At 37.7% G+C, this 18,669-nt stretch overlaps 1 protein-coding gene across 3 annotated transcripts in view; it reads right to left on the minus strand.

Annotated features, from left to right (window-relative positions):
- ctnna2 (catenin (cadherin-associated protein), alpha 2) overlaps positions 1-18,669 on the minus strand; it is a 223,596-nt gene that overhangs the window by 31,918 nt on the left and 173,009 nt on the right. For 2 of the 3 annotated variants that reach the window (XM_058046015.1, XM_058046014.1), the window contains exons 10-12: positions 7,624-7,716; positions 5,365-5,521; positions 5,094-5,294 (exon numbers count right to left, since the gene is read on the minus strand). In XM_058046015.1, the coding sequence (XP_057901998.1) occupies positions 5,094-5,294; positions 5,365-5,521; positions 7,624-7,716 (451 nt within the window). Of the gene's footprint in view, positions 1-5,093; positions 5,295-5,364; positions 5,522-7,623; positions 7,717-17,386; positions 17,462-18,669 lie in introns of those variants that run through there. The other variant, XM_058046016.1, reaches the window with a different exon arrangement.

Here is an 18,669-nt window from a genome sequence, read left to right on the forward strand (position 1 = left end):
AAAGGAAAGGTGTACAAAACTGTGCTGAGACCAGCCATGTTGTTTGGTCTAGAGACAGTACCTCTGAGGAAAAGACAGGAAGAAGAACTGGAGGTAGCAGAGATGAGGATGCTGGGGTTCTCATTGGGAGTGACCAGGATGGATAGGATCAGGAACAAGTACATCAGAGGGACAATACATGTTAAAGGCCTTGTAGATAAAGTCAGATAGTGAATATATTGGTAGAAGGATGCTACGTTTGGAGCTGCCAGGTAGGAGGAGTAGAGGAAGACCAAAAAGGAGGTTTTTGGATGTAGTAAAAGAGGACATGAGGGTAGTTGGAGTGAGCCTAATGACATTTAGAACATGTCTAAATGCTGAAGTGAGTTTTAATTTGTGAAGTCCGAAGTCATCAATGTTAGACCTGAATGAGGTTCCGCTGGCTAATTATCTCTTATAGGTGTTAGCCTAAACATCCGGTGTACATATTATGTAGAGGAAGGTGCAGGTTATAGGCAAGAACATCACAAAGGGGAAGAGAGAAAAAAAGGGCATCACATCATTGAATTCTACGAAAATCTCTGCTGGAAACACTTAGTGAAATCATTGGTGACAGCTATTGATTTTTTGGAAGAGTCTAGTTAATTGGACTGGGTACCCTTTAAAAGTGTGTGGTCCCGCATCCTTTTCCCTTTGTTCAGCTACATTTAATCATCTTTCCCCCAGCTATAGATTTCCTCTTGACTGTGATCAAACTCATAGACTTCAGGTCTTTGAGGGAGCGAGGGAAGCAAAAGTTCATGAGGATCAATAAGTGCTGCATGGTCCAGATCAGATGTGCATTGTAGCCCCACTTGCGCCGCTAAACTTAGAACAGGAAGGAGAAATGCACGTTGTCTAAAGAGCCAAATCAGGACCTCCTGTTTGCCTGCTTTCCGACTGCATTGTCTCAATTACGATATGTAATTTAGATGCCTTGCCAAAACCGTGTCCTTCAATTCTATACAAGGAGACAGTTTTGTCTCTTTCAGAGTACACTATTGCATGAACTAAAGACCTTATTTGGAGTGACATTTACAGTGATATATTTTACACATGCTATATAGATATGTGATGATAGCATACTTCTTACAGGTTCCACTACAAATATGATTTGAACATGGAGGTGCTTGAACATCTACCTCAGCAAGAGTGTCTATTTTGCAACTTCAAAAACAAGTAACATAGTAAAGTATATTTCATACAGTACATGATGTATGGCTGTGTAGTTAAGACCATTACCTTATGATAGTGAACTCAATTAAAAGCAACACCGAACACAATGACACGTCTGCTTGCTGTAGAATGGTAGAAACAAATGCAATACTTCATGGAAGAATTGCAAAGTTTCTATGTGTGGCAGGTTCATCATTATTTTAGACTAACCTTAAGTGTCCACTATACTATACTATACACCAGTCTCAAACACGTGGCCCGTGGGCCAAATGTGGCCCGCAGCACACTAGTTTGAGGCCCCCGCCTTGATATGAAAGTTATGTTATTGTGGCCCGCGCAAGTTTGATATGGATGCTGTATGGTATCATGTACCCAGAAAAAAATATTACGTTTGATTAATGTTCATGTTAAAGGTTAAATAACTGTTAATAGTTATCCTCCCTATCCGCGTGGAAGTGGTAAGTTTTTGGCTATTTAAGTTTAAAGGAAATAACTTGAAGGCTACCGTTTAGGTCGCTAGTTCTCTAGTTTGCGAGTTAGCATGTGTCTCAAGACCTTGCAGTTGCACAATATGTTGTAAATAAACAGAGTATAAATGTGACTATAGTTGTGTTTTGTCATGTCTACAGGGCTCTAATAATGCTTTGTTAATTTTAATCAGAAAAAAAAATAATTTGTCTACCCACCAACTATATGTGGTTTCTTAAGTTTTTATTATTTGCCGTTTTATTATTATTTTTATATTTATTTGTTTATTACTGATTGATTGATTTTCTTTATTCTTGATTTGTTTATTTATTTTTCATCTTATTTTGTGCAGAAAAATAAAAATTAAGTTATTTGAGAACAGTGGAATGTTTTATCAGAGCTTTTATTGTAGAAAATCAGAACCAAAGCACTGAAAAAGTTTGTATATTTTTCTGTTTTTAATAAAAGCGTTTTTTTGTTTTTTGGAAAACCTGATGCGGCCCAGCCTCGCCCAGACCCTAGCTCCAGTGGCCCCCAGGTAAATTGAGTTTGAGACCCCTGCTATACACTATACTATCAATGAAATGCAATGTCCCAATCAAATGAAGTGAATCATGTAATAACAGAAGAGAGTGTGTAAGGTAGAATATAACTAGTGCTGCAGGAGGTCTATTATTGGGGGGGTTGCCGGTGCCAGATGACTTTCAGACTGATGAACACGTGACTCACTTGAAGCTGTTTGCAATTTATCAGCTAGCTGCTAGGAGAGCTGATTGTGTTGCAATTATGCCAGCAGATGGATGCAACAAGGGAAACAATAGACGCACCAACTAGGTAAGTGAGCAATAATAGGAGAGATAGAAGCGGACGAGGAAGAACGAGTGGGCAACAATCAAGAACTAAAGACAGCAGAGCCCTGCCTTGATTTTAAAAAGGCATCAAGATTTGATTTGTATCATGCAGATAGGTAATTGCTAAACCCCATCACTGCACTTTTCCATTGTTTTTTTTCTTTTAAGCAACTCAGAATGGTGCATTTGTCAAATTTGACTTAAATGTCAGATACATTTTGCACGTCAAACTGACATCAGTACGTCACAATTTATTTTAACCTCCCCCCTTTCTAGTTTGTTCCCATTTCAGCGTACATGGTAGGACTCTCAGCACGTTTTTGCGAACAAAGGACTTTGATTTGGATCTTCTGTATCTGGTTTTGTGTATTTGAGATGTAGACTCGTGCCAGCCGCTATCTTAACATAGAAGTGTTAACTTCTGTTTAAGTCTGTTTGCCAGTGAGTTTAAAAATTGCCTGCAGAGTTATAATAGCAGTTTTCTGATGAAGACCTTATTTTTATATTATTTTAGGTCAACCAGCATCACTGGTTGCACTGCTCCGGTAATCCTTCACTTATTGTGGCTAATTGGTTCCTGACCCAACCATGAAGTAGGAGTGAATGGAATATTTTTGTACTTAGAAAACTTGTTTACAACCTCTCATTACAAATACAGTTGTTAACATTATTAGCGCCCTCTAGACACCTCACAAGTCACCTTTACACTCCCCTTAACCATAATAACAGAGATAATAAGACTTGTTCTCGTGTGTTGCTGTAAATGTGTTCCGATGCTTGGGAAAAATTCGAGTGGGGTGTGGACAGGAAGTGATGTTGTGGGTAAAGAGTTTAATTTTCACTTCGGAGCAACAGGAGCTTGTGTCTGGGATTATTGTGCCTGTTGTGAGATAACTCAAACCTTCAATAAAATGCTTAAAAATACTCAATTTAAAAAATATTTATATTTTTTGACTAATAATGGGGCATATACATCCAATGTGCAGCATAATTTATTAATGAATATATTTTTTGTATATTTTGGTATGCATTGGATTACTGTACTACCTTCTGCTTGACGATAAACTCCTATTAACACTTGTTTAATTCAATACAAAACATATACAGCGTTAAACAAATAGCATTCCATCAGAGATGATAAATGGAGGAAGGCCAACAGTGGCAGAGGACTGAACAGGTGGTTCAATGGTTTGCAAAGCAGCCAATAAAGCGATTGAAACCATGGGGCACAGGACATTCAGACAGGTGTGTTTTGTAATTTACTAGGAAGCCGGTAAAAGCATGGTGACACACCACTTGACATGCCAATGGCTTTGCATCAAAATTCTCAATAAAATCAGTGGCAGCGCTGCACTAGGAACATTGACCAAACCATTGGACTCTCACTGTCACAACCATTATGTTCTGTGATGCTGGTTTACTCCCAAACTTAGCTAAATTGTCGTAACTGTGCAGATAATTGAAAAATATATTTTTAAAAATTACCAATTGTCAAAGAGAAGTTGTATACCATTGTATGATAAAAGTAAAATGAAGTAAAACTAGCTAACCTTTGCGCATAACACCAAATACATGTTAATTTTTGTATTTTTGTCATGCAAAATAACAATGAAAGCCATTTTTCCTATGTTAGATGTGCTTGAATGTTGACATCTTTACTCTTTTTTACATTTTTTGCCACTAAAAAACTATCTAGTCACAGACTGGATAAGGAGGAAGTGACATCACTTTTATCTGTTGCAGAACTGCACATGAAATACAGTGTTTTTAGATTGTTGTGGTGCATTTTCTGTTATTTTCATATATATTATGCTAGCTTGTTGTGCGGAAGGCTTTTTGCTCAAACACTCGGAGAACCATCTACCACGTCACATTCTTCTATATAATATTTGGCAAATTTCAGTTTCAGTTGTTTTGATACTGTGCATCAGATAAAGAAAAGTTTGGGACTGAACGTGTATTATCGGAGGGCGCTTCTACCATCAGCTGTCCCGGCTATCTATTCTCCACTCAGACCGGGATCTGTGAGTGAAAATACAAACACTGATGCAAATGGAAATACATAAATATAAAATCAAAATCCCAGAAGACGTCGGACCATGAAAAAGTAAGTAAATCCAAATTTTCCTGCTAGATATATTCTACAAATCTTACAATAACAATTTGGATTTTCATGCAGGTGTTTTGATAAGCACAGCTTCGTTTCACTCGTAGTATGTATGTACTCTTAATATTAACATTAACATTTGTTTGGGTCAAGCACTTCAACTGTATACCCAACATCACTGGTTGGGCATTATGGTGACGGTCTGGTAATGGCAGATATCTAAAACATCTAATATAACGATAAATCATCCTTTCTTATTGTGTAATGTATAATATTTGTGTTGGAAGACACCTTGAAAGAATTGATAACGCACATCTGTAGTTTTCCTGGTACAGTATTTAGCCCACCTACCACACACAAACATCAGGAGGTTTCTGACAGCCACAGTTATTAATACCAGCACTTAATCTAAAACCATTACCAGATAAAACAAGCGGCCATTGTATTCTACAATGAGTTTCTAGTGTACTAACCAGTTTCAGACAGGAGCTTGATGGACTCCAGCACACGCTCAGTGTAGACGCCAGGTTCATAGTTCTCCATCTCAGCATTAATGATGTGCACAACGCGAGCAGCCCGGCCCCTGATAGCTCCGGCAGTTCGGTCAAGTGTGTCCACGTCTCCCTCTTGCAGCGCAATGACACATTTATTAACATCCTCCAGGATGTGGTTTTCTTGGAAGAGGAACACAAAAAAAAAAATTATTCCCACTGTGTCTTTTAATCACCTTGCACTAGCCCATACCTGAGACTGAGAGAAAGTCATCCACAGAAGTTATATCATCCACGGCTTCAGTCAAGATCCGCACTTGCTTCTCCCACTGGTCCTTGAAGACGTCCATATTGTCCTGGGCCACTTTGCTCTGAGGTCGGGCAGCCAGAGTAAGCGCTGCATTGATAACCTGTAAATACAGAAACTCGATTTGATCTTCTTGATTTTAGCTCACAAAGGCATGACTGTATTCATCTTCATCATTTCAAATGCATTTGTACAACCTTCAAGTCAGGCACTTCTGAGGCACTTTCAAGACCATGAAATGAATGGAATATTGACACAAAGACAGTGAAGATGACAGAGCCGAACACAGCTAGGCCATATAACCTGGAATTCAACAAAAAATCAAGTAGAGTAACCAAACATCCTTTTTGGCATGACAGACTTTTTTTCTATTTTAAAAAGTGCTGAAATTGTCCTGGTTTCCAGTGGGCAATAACTTGACCATGTAGCATTAGTGTCACTGTTTCATGGTTGACAAAAAAGATGTAGATTTCATCATATTTTACTTATCCAATAGCCACAACAGGAGGTCACTGCTAATGTGTGATGTCTACGTTGGCTTATATTCTATTATTATTATTATTATTCATTTTCTACCGCTTTTCCTCACGAGGGTCGCGGGGGTGCTGGAGCCTATCCCAGCTGTCTTCGGGCGAGAGGCGGGGTAGACCCTGGACTGGTCGCCAGCCAATCACAGGGCACATAGGTATAGACAAACAACCATTCACACTCACATTCATACCTATCGCCAATTAACCTAGCATGTTTTTGGAATGTGGGAGGAAACCGGAGTACCCGGAGAAAACCCACGCATGCACGGGGAGAACATGCAAACTCCACACAGAGATGGCCGAGGGTGGAATTGAACACTGGTCTCCTAGCTGTGAGGTCTGCACACTAACCACTAGTCCGCCGTGCAGCCCTATTATTATTATTATTATTATTATTATTATTATTATTATTATTATTATTATTATTATTATTATTATTATTATTATTATTATTATTATTATTATTATTATTATTATTATTACAAGTGTAAAAGTGACTACATGAGTGTTGTTGAATTTGTAGAGGGTTCTAATTATACTAAATCATTTATATACAGTATATACTATATATTTATATGCTCTAACTCCAAAAATATTTGATTTATAAATAAGGGATTCTAATGATCACTGTTTAAACTCAATAAATGACAAATTGCAGTATTGATATTATTTATGAAATAATCATAAAAGCGAAGAAAGAAACCTGCCTCCCCAGTCTCCACTTTGCTGCAGTGGTCTGTTTTCTTGCTGCCCTCAGTCTCTTCTTAAACAACATTAATCTTCTTATCCTGGCCAACAGCCACACAAATACAGGAAATGCTCGATCGCCTCCATTGTTTTTCACCTTGTCTCATTCGAAGTAATGTGATCAATGTGACTCGGTTTTTGCCGCTTTATGTGGTACTGTTTAGAAGCAGAAAACAAACCGCCCCAAACCAAGGTCAGCAGAGGCCGTTACTGTGCAGTGGTGAAATAGTGTAAAAGTTAATCGAAGTCGAAATCCTGCAGTAGCTCTGTTTGCATCACTGCTAAGGAGGTGAACTGAATGACCCAATAAGCAATTATTATGCCAAAGGCCAGCGCTGATTTGTCCTCGCTTCTTACTGCACCTGTCTGGAAACTTGCCAAAGACCCAATGACCCTATAAAAAGACTGCATCATACAGAGCAGCTCCCAGGATCACAGGGACGCAGTCAGGTTTTTTTTTAGGGCATTTGAGATACTGTGGTCATGGGTGTGGATTTGTATTTGGCCGTTATATCTACCATGGCTTCCCAGTCGCAAAGTCTGCATCGGCTGTATTTGATATGTGACCAATGAGACAGTTGATCCTTTGTTTTGCAAAGTGAGTGCTCTGTACATTACCATCTCAAATTATTCTCCATTTGTGTCTCGCAAAGTTGGGTCGTATGCGAAAAAGGCCTACTGTTAACCCTGGAAACAATGTATTGATTGGTACTTCCACTGGTTCTTACAAGCCGAGAAAAAGCACTATAAAATCCTCCTCCGCATTATTGATGGATAGCTCCCCCATTCTGCCAGCCTCGATTCTTTAAATCTCACCTCACTTCCATTTGCTAAGGAAAAGTATTCTTTCAAAAATGACTTGAAGACATAAGCACCCAACACAAGGTTTGTGCGAATGCTTTACGACGTGCACAGTCAAAGAACTTACCTGTGGACAAAGGCTGTCAATTTGGGTGGCAGCCATTCGAACCAGCTTGACACCTTCTTCATTGTTAGAGATGGAGCAAGCCAGGTTCGCCACCTGAGCAAGGCAAGAAACACAAAGAAGAAGATGTCAGCAGCTTTTCACGTTTTCTATGATTTATTTATTCATGTATATGTACAGTAATCCCTCCTTTATCACAAGTAATTGGATCATGACCCGACTGTGATAAGTTAATAAGATAAGATCATTTCTAGTAGGAGTCCTTATTTATAAGTGGGATATTTTCTTAAGTAAGAACAGCCAAAACTTCTTCACGACCTTGGAAATATATTTTTTATACATTTTTAGACCCCAAAAGACAGCAAATAAGACCCATGGAGTCATCTTTATACTAATATTGATCAATATAGTATACAAAATAACAGAAAATAAACCACTTAAGACATACATGGGACTCGTGCTAGTGTGTGTTTTGCTACAAATGTGCTCTCTAGGGAGTGAGTAGAGGATGTTGGGATGTTGCCATGGGTTACGGTCACAACAGTCGCCAGTGTTTTCAACTAGGGATCTTGATTAACCTGCAAAAAAAGCCTTTTGTTCCAGAGACCAAGTCTGGTGTTTGTGTATCTCAGCACTTAGTAACATTAGTTACACAGTGACTGGTGTACAATACTACATGTGTCTTCTGAATGCAATTAATCAATTAATTTAGGCACCAAATATGTCAAATTTAGGGCCGTATTCAACAAGAAAACAGCATGATTTATTAATTAATATATTTTTCTTCCTCCCACATTCCAAAAACATGCTAGGTTAATTGTCCCTTTATTGTCATTGCACAAAAACACAGCAGTGAAATTGCCAACGAAATGTCGTTAATGTCGAAAGGTTAATTGTCCATAGGTATGAATGCGAGTGTGAATGATTGTTGGTCTATACATGCTCTGTGATTGGCTGGTGACCAGTCCAGGGTGTACCCCACCTCTCGCCCGAAGACAGCTGGGATAGACTCCAGTACCCCCGCGATAAGCGGATAAGCGGTAGAAAATGAATAAATGACTATATTTTTCAAAAAACGTGATAGACTGAACCATGAAGTGGCAAGGAACACTTTCGTTTTGTTTAATCCCTGCATAAGATATCTGCAGTCATCCTCGTTTATCAAAGTTAATTGGTTCCTCACCTGATCATGATAAGGATTTCTGTAATGTAGGATTCAATATTCATAAACTGAATAATAGAGCATACAAAACCTGTTTACGACTTTATAAGTACACTTTTTAACATTGTTAGAGCCCTGTAGACATAAAATAACACCCCCATTGTCACCATTACACTCCTCATAACCAATATCATCAATTTATAACATAACTAAAATATGTTTGTTGGTATTTTTCTTTGTTTACACCACATTGTGCAGGTTATAGGATAACTGCAGGTATATAATCGGTAGCCGAGTTACCAAGCTAGCTATGACCAATTCATTTTTTCTAAACTTCAGAAAGGGTTCCAAACCGAGTGGGAATGAAAGACAAAAGCCAAAACTTTACAACATCCACACTTAATGACAGGTTTATCATGTTGTACATGCTGTCTCCATGCAGTGTGAAGGTAATTTAATGTAATGTCTCATTAATGTAACATTACTGATGCCTAATGACCAGAATATTATCCATAACGTGTCTTTCAATATTTTGTGACAGATTTTTTTCTGGCCATAGTCAACCACAAAATTAATTATTTGTTTAAAACCTGCTATAGAGTGAGGGAACGAGGCACCATTAGACTGTATCTATTGTTACACACATCCTAATAGGATGAAAAAAATGAAATGAAAAAAAACAACAACTTTACATTTATGACAGAATGTGAAAGTGAACAAAAGATCCGTAATTCCCGAGGCACGGAGAAAGATTAGGATTAAATAAGATATGCTTCTACCTACTACTTTTCGGACAAGTTGAATTGTGCAAGTATTCTTCAAAAAAATAATAAAAATGCCATTGCCATTACCGAGGTGTGGGCAAACTAATTCAATGAAACATGCCCAGTGCATGTAGCAAGTTTTCTTCTGTAATAATTAAATACATGTATGAAATGATGAGTTATCTTGAACACATGTTCCAAGAAATGTCCATAGGTGCAGTAAATGCTAATTACCATAGAAACACGGATAAATAACTGTTAAACTGATAAAAAACACTTGTAATGCATAACCAGTATTTGTTTGGTGGTGTAACAAGACAAGTTGTAAAATTAAAATTCTAGACCAAACTCAATGCAGTCCATTTAACGACAGGTCAAGCTAATTGTGATACCCATCTATCCTCTCATTATATTTGATATTTAGTTGTTTATGACATAAAATGCGTTTAAAACCTTCAAAATGTTTTAAAACCAACAACATTAATCTTTTACACCACTTTACGGTGTCTTTACACGACAAGCCATTGCTCATTTCCACAACTTTGACACTCTAGAATTCATAAAATCCTGCGGCGTACTACAGTGTGAGAATCCAGCCATTGAAAGCGAGCCAAACACATGGTTGTTAGCAGCAAAGGTGCCAGTCTATATTAGCACTCATAGTGCTCACATGTCGCTGTTTGAGGCAAATTGAACTAAATCAAATTTGTGTTGGACGACTCTGGCTTAGAGCTCTGTCTCTTTCCTCGTGACAGCAATGAGCACACTGATGGATTGCCATCCTTTTCAGCAGACGGGTGTGTGGATGTGTTTAAACAGTGTGTGTGTGTGTCTGTCTGAGAGGCAACACCTTTCACATGAATATTGGCGTCAAAATGATGATGATTTATATGAAAAGCATAATTTATTCAGGATTTTTTTGTATTGTTGTTGCTAAAAGATACATAAAAATGCAGCCATCCTCCCACACACACAGACAGGACTCGTACCTGCCTGGCACGTATCTGCCAGGTTCGCTAAATTGTCCTTGAGCATGTTAAAAGGATATGCTCAATATGAAAGCAACAGTAATAACTAAGCAGTGTAGTGGTCTTATCATTGACATGGTAAGGTTGCTAATGCTTTGCTTTTATTATTTATTCCAGTTTCATTTCATTATTGTATGTAGTGTTTTATAAAAAATATTCTCCAATAAAAGTAACTATAATAACTTTGCAGTATCTTCTTATTTAGATGGAAAGGTTACTAGTACTTTGGCTTCTATTTTTTATTATTGGTAATCCTTGTAGTCGTTCATTTTCTACCGCTTATCCTCACGAGGGTCGCAGGAGGTGCTGGAGCCTATCCCAGCTGGTTTCGGGCAAGAGGTGGGGTACACCCTGGACTGGTCGCAAGCCAATCACAGGGCACATATAGACAAACAACCATTCACACTCACATTCATACCTATGGACAATTTGGAGTCACCAATTAACCGAGCATGTTTTTGGAATGTGGGAGGAGTACCCAGAGAAAACCCACGCATGCTCGGGGAGAACATGCAAACTCCACACAGAGATGGCCAAGAGTGAAATTGAACTCGGGTCTCCTAGCTGTGAGGCCTTTGTGCTAACCACTCGAGCACCGTGCGGCCCAATCCTTTTATTTTGTTACTAAATTTGATGTTCTTCTTGTGTGTGCCGTGTGAGTGGCTTCAGCATTAATTTAGCTCTTAAATCAGACTTACACTAAAACTCGACTTACACAGAACTTGTATGTATTATTGAATAGGATCCAACTAAACCTGGTCCCTGTTTTGTAAGGACGAGGGGCTCTCTGGAGCGAAAGATGGATTACTGTATTGACCCAATTATCAAAGAAAAACTACTATATATATATATATATATATATATATATATATATATATATATATATATATATATATATATATATATATATGTATATATATATATATATATATATATATATATATATATATATAAAACTTACAATAACTTATTTACTTATTTATAACTTACTTATAACTTACAGTCCCGAGAGTTACAAACGCAAACTAAAAGAAAAACACAGATTTCCTTCCCGTCACTCATGTACACTAGTTAGCAGGTTGGAAAACAACATGATACAAATTGTAAAATAAGGGTTATCAATGAAGTTGAAGGGGACCTATTATGCTAATAGCTTGTACCCGAGCATGCTCATATAAGGAAGTCATCGGCTGGGTGGAGCCCAAGGCTCGCTGTGATGTTACAGTGAGCCAGTATTAGAAAAACAACTCTCTGAAACCGAAAGCGTTTTGGGCCATCCCAAACTTCTTTCAGGGCTCACTTCCAAATGCCCAAACCTCATTATCTGAAACTTTGGCATCATTTAACACAAGAATACAACATTCTAACAACATTTATAGGTCAGAAAAGTGGAAAAAGCGGAATAGTAGGACAATAAGCATCAACTCAGCTTCAGAACAGCTAACAAATACGGAATCATTTTTTTTAATTGTAAGCTTTCAATATGCTATTGAAAAACAAACTTATTTGTTTTGTATTTGAACGAGGGGTTCTGAAAAAGCAAGAAAGAGGGGTCTTTTATTTAGCGTATTCATATTGTGTTTGCCATTTCTTTCCTCTTTCGTATTCTCATATTTCCTTGTCCTATTTACAGTTTAACTGAATCAAGAACAAAAAGTCATCTCTGTGTCTGTTTGCATAGTCCTCATTTGTGCTCAGGCCCATGTGAGTGTGTGAGGCAGAGAGCTTTGTGGAGGCTGGAAAGGAGCCCAACAGACCCACTCCCACTGCCTCTTAACCAACACACAGAGTTGGAGCAAGGCCAAGGCTGCAACATCAGCCAAAACTACTAATTGCAATTATCTAAGGAAGCGCATCGCCTTTGTTGTTTTTTTTTTTCCTTTTCTTTTCACAGATAGGAGCTCCAACCAATAAAGGTGAGACAGGGAAGAAGAGAGGGAGCAGTCAAGGGAGCTGTCTCCCTCCAAATCCCCATTCTTCATTTCAGCGTTGAACTATTGATTTTGTCGTTTAGCTCTGCCCTGAATAATCCCGTCAATTCTAATTTGATGAAGGCTTCCACTGCACATTTGGAAAGATGGGCATTCTTTTGCCATGCTATCTAAATCACCCAAATGGAGCCGAGTAACTGGAAATTGATTGAAAATGTAGCATCAAAGCACACTCAAGGCGGACGATAAATCAAACGTCTGAGCTGTCTTACGTTATTGCGGTTACTGTATGTACAAAGTCACCATGTGATGTAATGTATGCAATGTTGTCCAAGTATCTGTGGATGAGCTCTTCGATCAACAGTGGCGGCATAAATGAGGTATTATCCTTCACTCAAAACATATGTTCCCATAAAAATAAACAACCACTCTTTAACACAAGAATTTGTTAACACACTCCTTCCTTGACTGAAGTCTGAAGTCGACAATGTATATTCATAGAACAAAATACTCAGTTCACTGTCAGTGGAGTAGGCATTTTTTTCTCCTATTCCAAAAGGGCCACAGTTCAAACAGTAGAGAGGTGTATCAGCAAACAAACATTCCAAATAAAAACACTGCATTGTAAGAGATTATTGCGCAGGCCACGTCTATATTTATTCCCACTGCACCCAAAGAAACATTGCCAACATTCCTTATTGGCTGTGTGCCCTTCATTCAAAGCTCTGTTTGAGAACAGGTTAACCAAATGCACATTGCTTATTCTTAAAATATCTTCGGTGATACAGCCATGAAGCAAAGCGTTATAACTTAATTATACCTCCCCACACACCAACATGATCAGCTAGGTGAGGTGTAATCATTCATGTTAAGGATGTTAAACGGTTTTACGATTTGCTTTCAAAAAATGTATATGATTGATTTCCCAGCATGTAGCAGCAATCAATGTAGTGAAGATTCTGTTCCACAAAAAAAAAGGCAGGTACACATTAGAAACCTCCAGACCTGGCGGTATTCTTTTAGATTGACAAGAAATAAACGATTTCCCCATTAGGAAATTGTTTCTCAAATCTGACAGATGCTGCGTTTAAAAAGCATGATGCCAAAGTGCAAGCACACCTGCCTTTGTGGGGGAGCTGGGGATGATGTGCTAATTGGATTAAATCATGTTAAACACACCTCTGCTTAATTTACAACTCGATGACAAACACGTTTTCCGCCTTGAGCCTGATTTTGCACCACGTTTATGCATCATTAATGCCATTTAAAAAAAAGGCATTTTAGTCTTGCTTTTTTTTACATTTCAGCATGACTGCACTTTTGTCTATTCTTAGTATACAGTATTCATATGCAGGCACGCCCTGACCATGACACTACCACCACCACGTTTAACTGGAGGCATGACCCAATTAACTTATACTCACTTGCGTTGACAGCTACTTAGATAATAATGGATGTATGTTCCGTCATTTTCTGTCAGATTTTACTGCAAAACAAACTGTACTCTGACTACTCTAAAGTATATCAAAGTTTAATTTCTATAGTCTTGTCCCTTGAGAGGATACACTGTAATAAGAATGGTAGCTGAAATGAAACTGTATTTACCAATAAGACCGATAAGTTTGATTCCTAGTAATAAAACTTATTATTGAATGACAATCTATCATAAACGGTTGTCATCACGTTATCAAAACTGAATTAAGTAATACCACTTTTAGTTCAGGTTGAGATTTCAAATATAGTCAAACCTCTATTTCAGTATTTTTGATACAAATCTTGCCTTGGTTTTCATACAAAATTGCTAGTTTTTTTGCCCTGTACTGTACAGTCCACCAAATGAAGTACCCAAACAGTTCATAAAACCACCCTACACATTGCTGACTCACTGTTGTGCTTTTTTTCAGTGTGACTGCTAAATAACCCACCACATGGAAACAGTGCCAGGAATTTGATAAAGAAGGTGAGAAAAATGAAAAATGACTTTGATCTCACCAGGGTGTATGGGAAGTGTACATTAACAATCTCAATTTGTAATTTAAAACTAATTTGAATTGTTTTCTGCATGTAACACACGGAGGTGTCAGTCATCGTGTCAAACAGGCACAATAATCCCGACGAAAAACGAGCTAAAACTCAACTTTGAACTTCTGACGTCACTTCCTGTCCACTATCCAATCTCCTCACCTCAGGAATTTATAGATATAAAACTGAAATCAACATTGCTACAATGTTTTTGCTCGACTTTGGTTTTTTATTTATTTTTTTATCTTCAGGGTTTAAATCACATTCAAGTAAACATAACCTCTCTATTGATTTTTGTATAGACATTGGGACCAACAAAGAACGCTCACATTCACACACGCGTGTCGGCACACACAGTCAGCACACAGAGTAAATAAATCAGTGTGTCAACATGCTGTACACTGCACATAGCGGACCAGGAAGCAGGGGAATACAATATGCAGACTGGGAAACAATTTCACTTGCTTTGCCATGGGTTGTCAGCTCCCCAGTAGTCCCAACCCGACCCCCACGTTTGTAGATACATTGTATGACCTACAGGTGACAAGGTAAAGTGTGCTTGGTTACGGCACATGTCAAGGCAGTTGAGTCGACAGGGGAAATGGAACAGTTAGGGTTGACAACCTGCTGTTATTTACTACGAACAGTGCGTTTGGAAATCAATCCCGATTAAGAGAGTGCATACATGGACTCAAAAGAATGGCCTTCAGCAATAGTTCCCAAAACCTCACAGATGCGTACCCCCTCAGACATTTGACCTAAAGACATATACACTTAATGCTGGCACGCTTAAAAAACAGAAACCTTTTTAATCCGCATTACCTTGAAATATTCAACATGATTAATTGGTTAATTTATTTTACAATTGGTTATTTTATTTTTCGGCACCATGTTGTGATCTTTTTTTTTTTTTTTTAGAATGTTTAAACTTGAGCTTCACTTTTGTCTGGAGCCTATCCCAGCTGACTTTGGTCACCAGCCAATCACAGGGCACATAAGCATAGACAAACAATTATTCACATTCACATGTTCTTAATGTTTTCCAATGCTGTAAAAATGTGTTGAGTAAATATTAAATTTAATCATTTCTGTCAACGAAGATTTACGTCATATCCTACGTTTTATTGCATAACTTGGTTGCCCAGATAAGGAGCACGTTTTGCACATTCCATTTTGTTGTTTTTTTGAATTTTCAAAATAAAATGACATCAAAAATGGGATTTCTTTAATTTAATCAAAGCAATGAAAAATAATTTATTATTATTGTAATGAAGTTAAACTTGAGGCTGTATTGTACAACAGAGTATTCACGTGGTGTGTCATTCCCTACAGGATGCGCTGCAGGGAAAATAAACATTTAATCATGACGTCATTATGTATTTGTAGGCAACTTATAATAGCTGGCTAACTGATAATAGTTAACTGATGGGCTAATATAGCTAATATGGATACATACAGCATGTGTTGCATCATTATAAGGCTTATATAAGGATTTTAACTTTTTGCGGCTACAGACATATTTGTTTTTTTAGTTCAATATGGCTCTTTCAACATTTTGGGTTGCCGACCCCTGGTCTAGGGCGTATCCCATTATTCCATTTATCGAAACAACAAGCTTTTGGAAATAATCATTGGTTGTAGCCATAGTTCATAGTGCAATGTATAAACAACTCTTAACTCTAATGACCCATCACGGCGAGGTGACTTATATTTTACTACTATATAGTAAAATACTACTATAATACTATAATAATACTATACTATAATACTATACTACAATTATAACATTACATTTGTAAACATTAGCTAACCATGGTCAAAAGTACAACTCCGCTGCCCCAAATTTGGTTCTTGTTTGTTTAAAAAAAAAAAAAAAAAAAAAAAAAAAACATACTTTACCCCAAAATGATGAAGTAGGGTTTCAATTTAAAGGTTATATTGCAAGTGTAAGCAGCAAACATATGATCACAGTATGGACCACAAGATAAAATTTTTTAAAAAAGACTATCAACAATGGGTACAAGAGCACTTCAGATCAGCACGTTACCAAAATGTTATGCTAAACACACTAGGAAAACATGACCTAAAGCGACAGAGCGGTCTTTTGATTACTGACTGTTGATGTTTTTTTTTTTTTTAATGTATTTATTTTTTAATACCAACTCTCCTACGATGTCTGCAAGACTCTTCTCTCTGCAGTACACAACTCATCAATTCACTTTAAATGACAAGCTCACTGACAAGAGTAGCAGACAGAGATGCTATCCTATACACAGTTGCTATGTCAAGCTCATTCCTACAGACAGTTACTGACAATTGTGCACGGCGCTGATATTGTTGAGATGGAATCTGAGGGATTCTAAACCAAACCCATGTCTCATACAAATACTCCTTTACTACATCATCAGGCAGACCAGCCATCCATACATTTTCTATACCGCTTATCCTCACTAGGGTCGCAGGTATGCTGGAGCCTATCCCAGCTGTCTGCGAGCGAGAGGCGGGGAACACCCTTGACTGGTCGCTCTAAATGAAGTAAAATGCAAATATAGTTTAAAGGGGACCGATTTTGAGTTGTAGAATCCTATAGAACATCTAAACATAATAACCCACATGTAACTCCCTTGGATGTGCAACCATCAGACAGCTACTAGTTCTTGTCTTTTACTGATGGATTTATTACAAAACCAACGTGAGAAATAAAAGGATACAAAAGATACAAAATACAATAAATTACAGGTTATATAATACAAATATACAATAACCAAGACTAATAACTAATAAGACTAATAAGGCTAATAACTAAACTAAGACACTAAGACACTGAAAAGAAAACAATACAAAACACATATACTGTACCTTAATGGCTGCACACATGCCTTAGGAGGGAATTATAGAGAAGATCTTCAATCCTTTAGCACCTATTCACCTTTGAGCTCTAATGGCAACAACTGATCTTAATTTCTATTTGTGTAACAATTAAACATGCACATGTGGAAACAAAGATTCTACAGAAGATTAGTTCCGCCTTATTAACTCGTATACACCTCCATAGGAAGCAAAAATGAAAATAGGGAGGAACTTAAAACTGACAGCATACACTGACTGAGAGGCAGTTACACCACACAGAAAGCTTTCTCGGTCTTCCAGAATCTGCACCTATTCCAGGTGTATTTCTTGGCCCTCCTCCATGCTGTGGTTGGCATAGCTGTCCAATCCAACTTCATAGGAATTTATAATAAACAGTGATTTATCTTTTTAAAATGGTTTAGCATTTTAACGTTACATTTTTCTACAGCATCCGCAACATGTAATATGGTCATTACATATTTTTCATGGGATACTAAACCTCATTATCTGAGATTTTGCCAACATTAAACACACAAATACAACATTCTAACTACATGTATTGGTCAGAAAAGTGGAAAAGAAGAAGCTATCTGTGCTGTTATCGTTCTCGATAGGAGTCCACAACTCAATATAAAGGCTGGAAATGAGTATAATAGGTTCCCTTTAAAAGCCTGACAGAGAGTGATTTACAGCACTCTTTTTCAGTCAACGAAATAAATAAATGCTCACTGATACATATGATAATTTTGCTGCTGCCTTTTTTGTGTAGGTGAAACAGCCTTGCCACCATGAATACATTAGAATTGTACTTGAGCTAGCAGACAGTGGCAAATGATGACACAAAGAACAGTGGAGGCACCTGATGTAACACAGACCACGAAGCTAGCAATCGATTGGGTGTATAGAGCATGTACTAGTTTGTTGACACCATCTGGAGTCATGACTCTCCATACGACCTCCTCTCTCAGTAAAGAAGTCCGTAGTTGGAGAGTGCGGGCATTGAGAAAATAATAACCACAGTATAAAATGCAGTAATAATATAATATACAGTCAACCCTTGCCACATTGCGGTGACATCACTTCCTGTCCACACGTCCGGAACACATTTATGGCAACATTTATAGCATCTGATTCATCTTAAATTGCTTATTTACTCTTAGTGATTGGGTAATATAAGTGTAAAGTTTACCATAGGGGTGCTATTTCATGTGTGGAGGCTCTAATAATGTATTTACAACTGTATTTAGAAGGTCAAAATGGGTTTTCTGTGCTGTAACTACAAAAATATTCCA

This window comes from Doryrhamphus excisus, chromosome 1, assembly GCF_030265055.1.
Source record: "Doryrhamphus excisus isolate RoL2022-K1 chromosome 1, RoL_Dexc_1.0, whole genome shotgun sequence".
Lineage (NCBI taxonomy): Eukaryota > Metazoa > Chordata > Actinopteri > Syngnathiformes > Syngnathidae > Doryrhamphus > Doryrhamphus excisus.